The sequence below is a fragment of the Solanum verrucosum genome, unplaced genomic scaffold, assembly GCF_900185275.1.
Source record: "Solanum verrucosum unplaced genomic scaffold, falcon-dt-bn FXZP01000285.1, whole genome shotgun sequence".
NCBI classification, from domain to species: Eukaryota; Viridiplantae; Streptophyta; class Magnoliopsida; order Solanales; family Solanaceae; genus Solanum; species Solanum verrucosum.
The window spans coordinates 975142-988955 of record NW_026019934.1 but is presented as its reverse complement, the minus strand read 5'-3'; the positions used below and the strand labels follow the sequence as shown (position 1 = coordinate 988955).

General features: G+C 33.4%; 2 protein-coding genes across 2 annotated transcripts; one reads left to right on the top strand and one right to left on the bottom strand.

The window, feature by feature from the left end:
* Nucleotides 1-185: 185 nt before the first annotated feature.
* Nucleotides 186-3355, bottom strand: LOC125834452 (bZIP transcription factor 17-like). The gene is made up of 2 exons (XM_049513611.1): nucleotides 1242-3355; nucleotides 186-886 (listed from the first exon to the last, which is right to left on the bottom strand). Exons 1-2 carry the CDS (start codon nucleotides 3268-3270, stop codon nucleotides 447-449), a joined length of 2469 nt encoding a protein of 822 aa, XP_049369568.1. The 5' UTR covers nucleotides 3271-3355; the 3' UTR covers nucleotides 186-446.
* A 5993-nt stretch (nucleotides 3356-9348) lies between these two features.
* On the top strand, nucleotides 9349-13532 carry LOC125834537 (uncharacterized). The gene is made up of 4 exons (XM_049513668.1): nucleotides 9349-9739; nucleotides 10668-11280; nucleotides 11490-11766; nucleotides 13284-13532. Exons 1-4 carry the CDS (start codon nucleotides 9655-9657, stop codon nucleotides 13335-13337), a joined length of 1029 nt encoding a protein of 342 aa, XP_049369625.1. The 5' UTR covers nucleotides 9349-9654; the 3' UTR covers nucleotides 13338-13532.
* The last annotated feature ends 282 nt before the right edge of the window (nucleotides 13533-13814 follow it).

Sequence of the window (13814 nt, the reverse complement as noted above, 5' to 3'; positions counted from 1 at the left end):
CTTCCTTTTCATGTACAAATTGTTACAATAAACTATTACATGTTTCATTAATAATGAAGATACACAATCAACGAGTTTCAGAACTTGCAAGAAGTTTCAAGAATCAATTTTATATTATATGTGGACCAAATGAATACCAATAAAGCCCACCATAGCAACGGAACTTGGAAAGTATACAGAAAAGATAGAGAGCGCACACATATAATACATATAACTTAAAGGAGAGTTCGGATTCATTTTCTTCGATAATTAAGGAGCAATAATGTATTATTGCATACACATAAAAAGACGATCATCACCCTCCATAAGTTAATGATATCTGTTTAAAGTAATACTATTACATATCGAAATTCGAAGGCATGTGAGCAGTGAGGACTACTAGTAGATCTTATGCTATCTACAAAATTGTTTATCAGTGATGCTACTGCTACACAAACACTCCATCTTCAGGTAGTCACCAGAGGAGTAGCTCCTATAAATGGAAGCATACAAGAGTAAGTGACATACTTGACACTGTCGATCAGCACAACAACAAATATCCGAGAAAGGGACTTCGGACCCATTATGCCATCACCATCAGTATCACCTGCCTCTCTTGGATCAACCAAAACAGACACTACCATGGATGACAGTGACTTGTTCCCAGTGAAATTCTCTTGCTTTCCAGTAGTTCCAGTTTGTTCTTCAGAAAAGTTGTTAGAGGGTTTAGAAAGGGAAACAGGAGTACCATTGAGGATCCTTCTATTTCTGTGGATGCGTGTGGCATTCTGCCTTTCTTCCATAGATATATTTCTAGCATTGGTAGCACGAACTATGGCCCCTGGAGCAGAAGATGAAACATCAAACTGGAACACTTCTGTACACATGCCTGAACTCATCAAAGGTCCTGTCGAAATGAACACAAACAATGAATTAGAAGACTGGAAAGCAGAAGGCTTCTCCAAACAATAAATTTTTTAGAACATGAACTATGAAGAGGATAGAGTGAGGTCAGATATAAAATTAAGGGACTGTACAAGCTAAAAGTCATTCCTAGCAACTCAAAATGCCTAATTCTCAAAACAAACATGTGAAAGAGAGCAACTCATAAACAGATTTGCTTTCGCGGAAATTTGATTAGGGTGTAAAAGCCATAGGAATACATTTCTATCAAGAATAAGAGATTTAAACTAACAAAAAAGAAAACGAAAAGCAGAAAGATAAGAATTAATAGAGTGAATCTAGATTGCTACAGTACTTACCGGCAACACCTTCAAGGTACCACTGCTGCATAGTTGACTTTGCATTCTCCTTTTCTACAGTCCCAAGAGCCCTTTGTCCCACTGCAGAACTTTGATAAAGGCGAGGATGGCTTCCGGGGATAGCAGGGGCTAAATCTCCAGGAACTGCGAGGCCCGTTTCTCTCTTGTTCTTATCAGAACCTCCATGAGATGCCATGGCTTTCTCACTTGCTAGTACAGACTGAATAATCAGGTTCCCGTCAATCTTAATAAGTTTATCATTCCTCGGGACATACAAAGAGGCTGCTAGAGGATTACTACCATTGCCCACGTGAACAAACTCATCTGCAGCGTTATAGGTGTTTTGCTGATTACTTTCACTGTGACCACCCCGGCCACAATGTGAGCCATAATCTTTTTCACTGTACTTCCCAGAATAACCAGTCCCATTCACAGGCCCGTCCACAACCAAAACTCTTCCATGATGTTTCTCATAAAATCCACTCCCAATAGAAAATCCACCCATAAATGGTTCCCTCGTACCTCCATATCTCACATTCAGTAAAGGAACCAACCCACCAAAGAGCAGCATGAAGAACAGCACGCCAAGTAAGCTAATACTAGCAACCTTCTTAGTTTTTACCTCACTCTTCTTTTTCTCCCCTTTCTTGCTACTCTTTGGCGCAGGCGCTGCTGCCTGTGGTTTCAACTTGGGAATGGGAACCAATGGCACTTGTGACCCTTGTGGCTTCATCATATAAGGTGGTGGATATGACATCCATGGATACACCATAGAAGGATGGGGATACATCCCAGGGGGTGGCTGCACTTGAGGAGGTACACCACTACCCCCAAGCTGTGTCTTAAGAGTTACATTTTCCGCCATTACGTAGGATATCTTAGCATTCAAATCCTGAATGGTTGAATGCATTATTCTAACTTTATCCTCTAATTCCTCAACATAATGCTTCTTCCTTTGCCTTGACAAGTGAGCACTTTCCCTATTCCTAATTAGTCTAGCCATCTTCTTTTCGTCCTCATCATAATTAACATTATCACTAAGGGAAAACATACTGGATTTTTGATGTTTACTTGCGTTATTCAAATCTTCACCACCCTTTTTCCTTTTCAATAAAGAGCTACTACAGTTACTTATATTAGCACCGACACCCTCTAATTTAAATTTATGTTCTACAACTCCACCTTTTACTAAATTACTTCCTAAATTGGGAGAAGAATGTACCGATTTGTTCGAATCCGACAGATAATTCAGCCCTCCGCAATTGCCAGAACCCTGCGACTCCGGTGAATGACAATTCAAAACCTTTGCATCGCTCAAACCTTTCTTGTCATTGCTAGACTCCCGAGAAACATCATGGTTGGATCCATTGGACTCCGGAGATGGCACATTCAAGTACCCGGAGACATCAGTAGAAAGCTGGTGCAACGACGGCGACACTTCATTCGAAAGTCTCGAGCTGCTGGAACTCTGACCAAGCTCCGGCGATGACGTGTCCATAACCATCACACCTCCTGCTGCCTGATTACCAGCAAAATCGCTCATTTCCTCTGACTTCAACTTGACATTAGTAGAAGAATCGACAAAATTCCCAATCAATTGACTTCCAGATTGACCAAAGCAATTAGGGTCCATCTGGACCGAATTGGAACCCGGAGCTTCCTCAAGAGAATCACCCGAGGTCGACTTGAATATTCCAGAAGCATCGTCAAAACTCCCGATCAGTTGACTCCCATGTTGACCAAAGTCCATCTGACCCGGCTCCGACCCGATACAATCAGCCAAGCAATTAGGTTTTTGAAACGCATCTCCATCCGTAGGATTAGGGAAGAGATCATCGAATGATACCTCAAAATCGAGGTCATCAATCGAGAAATCTACGCTCCGAAATTCCATCGGGAAATCATCACCGATCCCCTGATCTGCTTCGGTGATATGTTGGGCGAAAAACGTGTGGTCAAGCGGTGGAACTGCAAGACCATCGAATTCCCCGGTGAGGTTCTCATCCACCGGCGGAGGTTTATCGGACATACCTAGAATTTTCCGGCAATTTGATCAGAGATTTAGAGAGAGAGAGAGAAAGGGTAGAAATAGAGAAGAAAGTGAGATTTTCTTATACAATAATATAGTTTTATTTATTATATTTAGAGAGAATGAAAGAATGGATTACACGTTTTAGATTGCTTTTCTTTTAAGGGAAAAAAATTATTTAAAAAATTGAATTTTTATTTTGGATTATATGATGTATTACAAAACAGAAAAGTTTTCTTTTTTTCAACTTTCCACAAAAGAAGACCAAGTCCATAGTTTTTGATGGACTCTAGCAGATTCAATATATGTTAATATTTTTTTAATTTTAATTTATATAGAATAGATGAAATTTAAAAAAAATTAAAATTATTAATTGTTACTCTTATGATTTATAACATTTTTACGTAATTTTTAAATAATATATATTATTATTTTCTCTATATCAATTTATGTAATATAAATAGAATTTCAAGAGTCAATCAAAATTTATATGTCTTTCAAATATTTTGAATTGTTAATTATTGTGATTTATAGTATCTTTTAAATTATTTTCACATAATATATGTTTCTTCCTTTGTCTCAATTTATGTAGCGTGAAAAAATTTCGAGAACCAATTGAGAAAGTACTAAAATTTTATAAATATCTTACTTAGAAGCAGACACGTCAATAAAAAGGTACATACTTTTAAACTGGTCTTATATAATACTACTCGTAATTTGCAAAATAGTACTCGTATACATTTATCATTTGTGCTTCTACGAAATCATGTACTTTAATAATAACAATATACATCATGTAATTTTATAGATGAAGTCTGAAAATGATAAAATATATACAGACTTTACTTCAATTTTTGTTGAGGAGAGAAATTATGTTTGGTAGACTAATTGCTCAAAAATGATGTGACCAACGCAAGATTATAAGAAAAATAAAAGGGATAAGGGTCTGAAAAATACCCCAACTTTGGTCGGATTTGTTGTTGCGATACTAAACTTTCATAAGGACCTATTACCTCCCTAGACTATTTAATACCGTATTTTTTACCCCCTAAACTATTTAATAGTGTATTTTAAAGGTATATATGTGCCCACGTGGACACATTACTATTTATAATTTTGCATTATTTTTTATGTCCACGTGGGCAAATATATATGTTTAAAATACGGTATTAAATAGTCTAGGGAGGTAATAGGTCCTCATGAAAGTTTAGTATCGCAACAACAAATCCGACCAAAGTTGGGATATTTTTCAGATCCTTATCCCAAAATAAAACAACAAAATAGCAAGATTCAAGACAAGATAGTAATGCAAATTAAAGAATAAGAAAAAAAAAAACTAAATAAAATTACAAAAAGATAAAAAGGGGACAAGAAGGCTAGTTCTTACCTCTCTCATACAAAATGCGACAACACTCATATACCTACTAATCTTATCATTATTCTCAACTTGCATAATTTATTTATTTTATCTAAAATCATGTTCTCAATCACCTGAAAATTGTGGCATGTCTAATTAAATCACCTTTTCAATTCTTCTTCGACTTATCTGTACTTTTTTTTTTTTACTTCTCAACTTATCTGTGCCACTTCTAATTTCTACCACATCAAATCTTTCATATCTCCTCACTAACGAATTTTTTTCACCGATCCTTCACGTGCCTGAATACTACACCAACCAAATGAACCATATTATTATTTATCTCACATACGATGAGATTTTTTTGTGATGTGAATTAAATTGAATAGAAAAAAATAACACCACTAATATATGGTTTTTGCTAACTCGTTTTCCACGTTCTTGTATAGTCAATTTTTCATATCTTTTAAATCTTAGCCAACGCGTAACTAATTTTGGCCAGAATTATATGCAATTAAAATGAATTTATCCATTTTATTCACAAACTCATGAGGCATGAAAAGTGAAAAAGATTCTCATATTGTTTTTTGCCCGTTGATTTTAAATTAATTTGTTATTAATAAAATTAAATTATTAAGTGATTAAAAGATCCTTTTTTCGAGAAAAAATTTATTTACATAAACAATATCTTAAATATGTCACAATATTTCACTAACATACCTTAGTGACTACTCCCTCCATTTCAAATTAATTAAATTGTTAAAGTGTTTCACACCTTTTAAGAAAATAAGATTAAAACATAAATTAGGTATAACTTTCTTTTTTTACCCTTATTAATTATTGTCAAATTTATGATTAAAATAACTAAACATTAATTAATAACTAATTTCAATACTAATTAATGAAGGGTAAAATTGGAAGAACATTCTAAAAGTAGTCTTGAAAAATGAACAATTAAGTTAATTTAAAAAATGAAAAATATCTCAATAATTCAATTAATTTGGAATGGGGGAGTATTTAATTTTAAAGATCCCTTAATGCAATGGTGGAACAAAATTTAATGAGGATCTGAATCTTTTTAACAAGGTATAAGTGATGTTCATGATAAAAGACGTGTTAATCAAGGCAGGTCAAGACAAATGATTGATTAGTTTTTGTGTTGGCAAAATTCTTAAGAAAAGGCCCATAAATCTAACGTTTTAGGTAAATTTCATTTCGAAATGAGAGAAAAAAGTAAATTTTTTATAGTACATATGTATTTGTAAGTTTGATGACAACATATACATCAAAGACAAATTTAAAATTTAAATTTTATGAATTCAATTTTTAAACACATTATATTTATAAAATCACACGTTCAAACTTATTATAATTTGTTACAAATTCAATAATTCCTTTTAACGTAATCCAACTGAACCCAATATCTCTGTACATTTAGAATACAATAAACCCCATTAATTGATATTGAATACAGGTTAAGAGTATTGGGAGGGCAAAGTAGACATAAATTTACGAATAAAAGAACTATCACAACTCATTTTAGCATTAATTGATAGACTACTTCACTTATAACACAAAATTAAGAATTAAAAGATTATGTTATTATTTTTCGAAATTTTTTAAAGTTGTACAATATGTCCGAATGCACAATTAAAATAAATAAATTTGATTTTTGAAACTCTATAATATAAATTGAAATATAGGAAGACAGAAGTAATATTCTTCTTCTATGATTCATTTGCGATGGAGTTGATTTTACATATGATGTTTCAGTTGAATTGAATTGTTCACTTTTTTTTTATGATATTTCGTTTGATTAAATTTACCTACAAAATATCAAACATTCAACTAAACATAATTTTATATATGAATTTAAATATATGATCAAATATAGCAATATACACACTATATCATTGAATTAATAAAAAAAATTATTTGATGTCAGAGTAGGAAATGTTGGAAATAAGTAATTTTAAACTTAGATTAAGTTCTACTTACTTTAGCAAACAATACTCATACTATTATAAAAAATAACTTGTATTGTAAAAGACAAAATAGCCATGAGGCATAGACGGTCTAATGTTCGAGCCAATTGATCATATGGTGTTTGTTGCATTCTATTTTGAAATTAGTCCACACCACTTAGATGGTGGTGTGTTTCCAGTTTTGAAAATATTTAATAGGAGTTTGGACATGTAATTTTATTTTGTGATTTGAAATTATGAGATAAAAAACGTTCATATTGGATATGTGATTGCATTTCATGAGATAAAATTTCAAATTCTCCGAAAAGTTTAATTTGAGAATTTTATATCACATATCTTTTCAAATACAAATTCAAAAGTTTATATTTTGTAAAATATGACAAAATATTGTTTTCTAGTATCAAAATTCAAATATGTCAAGGTCTGCATTTTGATCTTATGAAAGTACGATAGAAGGTCGGTTGTCAATGTTTACGTGAGAAATTAAATGTTTAAAAATTGATTTAAGGAATCCAGAAATTATAATTACTCTAAATAAATCTTCATAACTGTTGTCACTTTTAAAGTTATTCATAATATTTCTATTTCACAAAAATGGGATATTTTTACTTTAATTTTTTTGATTTATTAGTAATTTATATTTACAAAAAGAATATTAAAGGATGATAGCGTTCTTTACCTAGATTGTTATTATAAAAAACAACATAAGAAAAATATAAATTGAGAAACCTTCCGCAGAGATTTTTTTTTCATATACAAAAGAACTTTGTTAATAGAAAAGACTCCTTAAATTTGATAACAAAGTAGAAGACCACTCATATTTATACTTGGTTATTGATGGTTCTAAAATTGTTCAAGATATAACAATAAGGTTTTTTGTAAGCTTTTATAAAAATATATGACTATTGTCTAATAACTTTCTACATTATGATATTTTAGAAAATTCTATGATATTAAAAAATTCATCTTTAACTTTTTTCACACTTCACCTTAAAATAAGATTTTGAAAGCTATCTCAGTCTTATTGCGGAAGAATTCAACAGAAATTTTAGAAAATAACTTGGTGAAGATATCAAAACAATATTCTCTTAACTTCGTACTTAAAGTATTTCTTAATTCCATCAAGAGCTTTTTCTTGGATGAAATGATGATCCACCTCAACGTGCTTAGTTCTTGCATAAAATATCGAATTATTTGAGTTTTGATCACATTATGATTGTCTCCAAAAATAGTTGGCTTTGATATAAATAGTCTTTAGAGATATACATATTCATGAGTTTCAGGAATCAAGAGAAAGTCAACTTGTCCATTGATCTGTCAGAGCAACAAGTTAACAAAGTCGCTACACAGATGCAATAAATGATCCTAGGATATCATAATCACGCCATGCTTATATCGAATTTAGCCGGTGATGATAACAGCGACATAGTAGTAATAAAACTATTTTAGCTATTAGAATGGGTTTTGTTAGTAGTGAAAATGTTAATAAATGGGTGAAGAGTTGCTTGCAATGTGTTAGTGAAAATGTGTGATAAATGAGTGAAAATGAACGAAAGAGAAAAGTTACTAACGCCAGGTCTGGTTTGGACATATGATATAAAATATTATTTGAAATCAAATCGATTTGAAGAAGTTTTGTTTGGATAAATTCGAATCTCTTAAATTGTATTGTTTCTCATAAACTTGAAAACTTCACAAATTATTAAAAACTATCAAAATATTCCTCAACTAATGAATACTCCTTTTCTTATTAAACATATTATTTCTTATGTTTTTAAACACATAGTACAACTAAAATAGAATATCGATCAATCAAACCACATGGTGTGGTTACCAATTTTTGATACTGATTTTAGCTGGGAAACATACATTAGTATAACACAAATCAATACCACATGATACATACAATTTGACTTATTATTTTTTAAAAATGAAAGTTAGAAGATGACATGGTCTCCAATAATATCCAGATTTTGAGCACTGCATAATCCATTTTTGGAGGCAATACTTTCAATAAGAATTTTTCTTTTATTCTCAGAGTTCAAGCTCAAAACATTTGATTTCTTCTTTTTTCTTCTTTTGGCTTCAAACATCTGCTAATCCGCTTAGTATCATAACTTGTCCCATTTTTCTTCTTCATTTGGTTCCAAACATCTGCTAATCACTATGCGAAATCTACTACTCTGACTAATTTAAATCCGTTCCATCAAAACTTACTATTAAGTTTGACTCATTTTAGCATTTCGTATAAAAAAAGCTTCAAAATCTATCTATCACCTCAACAAATATCATCATAGAAAGCTTACTATGACATTTTATCGCTCTCTATCAAAACGATTGATATCTCAAAATTTTAAAATTATTGACTCAACTAATCTAAAAAATTCACCCTAGAACTTCTACCTCTCTTTATCGACAAAACGTTTTATATTGAGAAATCGAATTCTAAACCTTTTATTACACTAATATGTTTTATTTATAGCAAATTTTATAAACAAAAAAAACATATTCGCTACAGAAGTTTCACCCCTCTCTGTGGACACAAAACTTTTTATATTCAAAAATTGAACTCTAAACCTCTTATTACACTCCATATTTTATTTATAGCAATTTTGCAAATAAAAAGGAAGCTTTTAATTGTGTAATTATTTTTTTCCCCAAAGAAATATTTTAGCTAAATTGGCTTTTCATGTTCCATAATATGTTAATTTTCTTTTTCTTTTTCAAAAGGAGTCGAAAAAAAAGACAAAACCCAATCCCATTGAATACAATGAGACCCCTTTCTTCTTCTTCTTGTTGGGGGATAAGAAGCCAATAAGGGTTTTCTCTTCTCAAAAATTCTCTCTTTTTTTTTTCTTCTCTAAGAGAAAGAGAGAGTTCTTCAAAGAAAATATCTTCTTCTTCTTCATATCCCTTTTGGGGTTGAAGAAAAAAGAAGGAAAAAAAAGAAGAAAAAAACCCTTTTGTATTCCAATTTTTGGATACATATATACCCATCCTTCTATACATATCTTTTTTTAGGGAGTTTTTACCTTTTTAACAATGGATTCGGGTTCTTCTGCTTATTTGTCAATGGTGGATCCTTTCTTGGTTGAAGCCCTTCAAAACCCACGTCATCGTCTCACCAGTAAGTGCAAGTTTCGAACGGATTTCGTGTAATTGAGTTGTGGGTGTTTCGTATTTGTTAGGGTTAGGGTTAGGTTTAGGGGTTTCGTTTTTTTTTTTGTTTAATTGTGTAGAACTGGGTTTGTTTTTTGGTTTTGCTGATCTGGTTTTGTTGTGTATGTTGGGAATTATGGTTATAGCTGTAGATCTGAATCTGATGATAATCAATTGAGCTTGTTTATGTGCATGCTGTGTAATTGATAGCTGTGTTAGTAATTTTGTTGGGTTTTACAAGTTGAATTTAGTTGCAGATAAGCTAAATATCCTGTTGGGAGAATGGGTGATTAGTTTCTTTATGTTTTTGTTAGTTGAGGTCTATGGAAGCAGCCTCTATACCTCCTAAGGTAGGGGTAAGGTCTTTATGATCCATAAACCCCACTAGTGGGATTACACTTGGTAGTTGTTGTTGTTGTTGTGTATGCTGTTGTATGTTGACTTACTATTATGTGTGGAGATGTATGTTGCATAAGAATTGGTGTTTGGGTTTTATGTGCCTTTGGTTTGCTTCCCTGCTTGACTGATAACATGAATGTTTTATATTGATTTAGTGTTATAGTACTAGAAAAAGCTGTATGATGTATGCTGATTATGTCTGTGAGAGTATTACAATGGTAATTAGCATATAAGTTTAAGATTTAATGCTTTGCTGACAATTTGTTCTGTTAATTTAGAGATACGTTTATTTAGTTTATCTTTCATGCTAGTACTAGTTATTTCATATCAGTTCCTATTTATTTGTCAGTGTGCAGAGCTCTTCTTTTGGCAGGTGTTATATTAGATTATTGTGCACCAACGTGCTCATTGTTTGATATTTGTGTGCTTTTTTCAATAGAATAATTACTCTATAGACAGAAGTATTTATGTCTGATTTTTCCTTGCTGTTTGGCCAGTTCTAAGAATGGAACTCGACATTCAGAAGTTCTTGCAAAGTTCCGACGTGCAACAGTTTGAGTTCCCACATTTTCCGACTTCCTACCTTCGTCTTGCTGCGCACCGTGTTGCTCAACACTATGGTTTGCAGACTATGGTTCAGGATAATGTTGTGGATGGTCAGGGAGCCAAAATCCTGGTGACAAGAAAACCTGAAAGCAAATACCCTGCTGTGCGTTTATCGGACGTCCCACCTAAACAATCTGACTGTGACAAATATGAGAAGATGAAAATAGTAATACAACCAAGGCCGAGTAACACCTTTTCGAAAGATAGTGAATTGGGTGCAAAACGCAGTCAAGTAAGAACTGTGGAAGAGAGAAAAGAGGAGTATGACAGGGCACGTGCACGCATTTTTAATAGTCCTATTAACTCTGAGACTAGAGACAATTTGGTTCGTGTTGCTTCTGACCTCAAGAGCAGCATAGATGAGAATGAATGTTCAAACAGGTTACTCTTGGATATGGAGAAAAGCATCAGCAACAGAGAAGGTGGTACTTCTTCCCGAGTTGCCATCTTTAGGGACAGGGAGAAAGAGCTGAGTGACCCTGATTATGACCGGAATTATGTTAGGTAAGTTATTGGCCTTCTGCAACCAGTTGTTCATATATCTGTATATTCTGCAATGCTTCATCTCAGTTACCTTACTATATTTCAAACTAAGGATATATATGTCTTTTGGCTAAATATCTTGAACTTTCGATTCTCCTCTCTGTTCTGCGATAATTTAAAACATGAAATAATGTCTGAAGATGGTACAATTGTCTTTCAAACTGATGCAGATATGTTAAGAGTGTCCCATCTGGTCAGTGCTTTAGCGTGGCACCTTTTGATGTGCAGAAGTTTCAGCCTCCATATGTGCATTACGATGCTGTTTTTCCTCAGATGAATCAGCTGCCCAGTGCTCAAGCTTCACCAAACTACAGGAACCCTGTTCTTAGCCCGTACCATGCCATGGGATTCAATCAGACCCCCAATGATGGAGTATTCATGCAGTGGCCAACCCAGAGCATGATTTATGCACATTCATATGATCAAGTTAGACATGCCTTCTTTCAGGTACTAATCAGCTTCATGTCCCTTAGATATTATTTTCCTTCTTGAGTTGAATCGGCAATCATTATGACTCAAATATATCTGGGGCCTTGTTCTATAAAGCACCAACTATTTTGTTGTATGACTATTAGGAGCCTTTTTTGGTAATAAAACGAGTTATGGCCAAATAATATTTTAACAGCGCACCAAAGGATCCACTTATATCAAATTATATAATTTTGTGTTTTGGCATATATGAGAACTCTGGTTTGGAAGCTAAGGTGAATGGAATAATCAATCTTATGTTTTTCATAATTAAGATGTTGCATACAAACTGATATAGAAGTGTTCCTCTAGGGTCTCTTTCCTATTTCGTGGCATTAATAGTGACATCTATAAATTGGCAGTTATCCATATATGTCTTACCGTAAGTTCTATGTTTGGAGCGCTGGTCTCTACATATAATAATATTTTCTGGTGTGGCTAGTCTGTTTGTTCTATCAGCTCCCAGTGTCTTATTACTGGCAGATGCTAATATAACATTAGAATCTTGCACTTTTGTGTTCTTTTCCTGGCTTTGCATTTTGACTAACTATATTCCAACGAATATAGCTATAAGGAGAAATAACCAATGTCATCTTTCTCTTCATAAAAAAAAACCAATGTCATCTTTCTTGGCAAATATTATCAGGGTATGCATATTAGTATGAGATCTCATTTTTGAGTCTCAACCACAGCAGCAATTGCCATTAGTTGTCTGAAAATGGGACAATTATTTTAGCAAGTGACCCTTTTTTTATTTCTTTGCCAACTGATGGAGACCTCAAGGCTACGGAGATTCCTTTTTGAGTAAACTGAAAATCTTATGAGAAAACTAGACCAACAACAACATACCCAGCGTTATCCCACAAGTGGGGTCTGGAGAAGGTAGCGTCTGCAGCCTTACCCCTACCGTATGAAGGTAAAGAGGCTGTTTTCGATAGACCATCGGCTAAAGTAAATGGGAAAACTAGACCACAATCTAAGATTTTGTGTGTCATTGCAAATGTTAGATGATGGTCTATGTTTTGTCTGTAAGGTTGAGAAAATATGAGTAAACATTAGGGCCGAGTCTAGTGTTATCCGAAAGGGTAATTTCTTAGGTATATTCAACAACTTTCAGAAATGGGGACCTAAAAAGGGACATTTGCATAAATCAACCCTCTGTTGGTGGCGCACGCCTGCCCATCTGTTCATGTTGTTGATCTCTGTTTTATTTATCAAGTTCTATTTATAATTTTTTGAGAATTTGTGTGATATCTCTTAACTACATGCAACTAAAGGGTCAATACTTATTCGCACCAAGTGGTACACCAAACCAATTCAAGTTACCATTGGTAAAGTGGTTTAATGAAGTGGAAATATATATTTAACTATGGTCATGATTAAAACATAGTTGTGTAATATTCAAACACTGTGGTGTAAACACCCGGTGGTGGATATGTGTCTTACCTAACTCAAGTTACTAATGCAATCCCTCTTTTATCTTCTGTTTGTTGCAGCCTGCTTTCTGTCAGCAACCGCTAAGCTTTGGATACTCCCAGAACCACAGTTGATGGTGAATGTAATTTTTGTTCTCTCTTAGTGCTATCCTGGTTTAGGTTAAAAATGTAATACTCTATTATACTTGGTGCTCTGCATTATTAGTTCCTTTTGCTTTCATTTTTTGGAACTCAGTTGGAGTGGAAGAATTAAGTACTGACTTCATATTAACTACTATATGCATTTGCTATTATTACTCCCTTAAAATTCTTGTCTTGTATTGACTTTACATTCTCATACTCAATTCATTAGCCTAATATAGAAAGAGATTTCCGGATAGTAGTAGTCTCTATGTGAATCCCTCTTCCCGATTGGCCAGGCCGAATTGGGGAACCACTTGGGATGGAATGGCTACTGTGTCAATGGGAAATGAGAACGTCAAATTTGGCAAGTTTCTAATTTTTATAAAAGGACTTTTTTGACACCGGCCAAAAGGGAAAAGTCTCGAAACAAGTTGGGACAAGGAAATGCTAAAATAGCATATCACCATT

Excerpts from the sequence above, each read along its gene's own strand:
- LOC125834537 (XM_049513668.1), top strand. The coding sequence starts at position 9,655 with ATGGATTCGGGTTCTTCTGCTTATTTGTCAATGGTGGATCCTTTCTTG. Across the intron at positions 11,281-11,489 it reads TATGACCGGAATTATGTTAG|ATATGTTAAGAGTGTCCCAT; the intron begins GTAAGTTATTGG and ends AAACTGATGCAG. Across the intron at positions 11,767-13,283 it reads TTAGACATGCCTTCTTTCAG|CCTGCTTTCTGTCAGCAACC; the intron begins GTACTAATCAGC and ends TGTTTGTTGCAG.
- LOC125834452 (XM_049513611.1), bottom strand. The coding sequence starts at position 3,270 with ATGTCCGATAAACCTCCGCCGGTGGATGAGAACCTCACCGGGGAATTC. Across the intron at positions 887-1,241 it reads GTACCTTGAAGGTGTTGCCG|GACCTTTGATGAGTTCAGGC; the intron begins GTAAGTACTGTA and ends TCATTTCGACAG.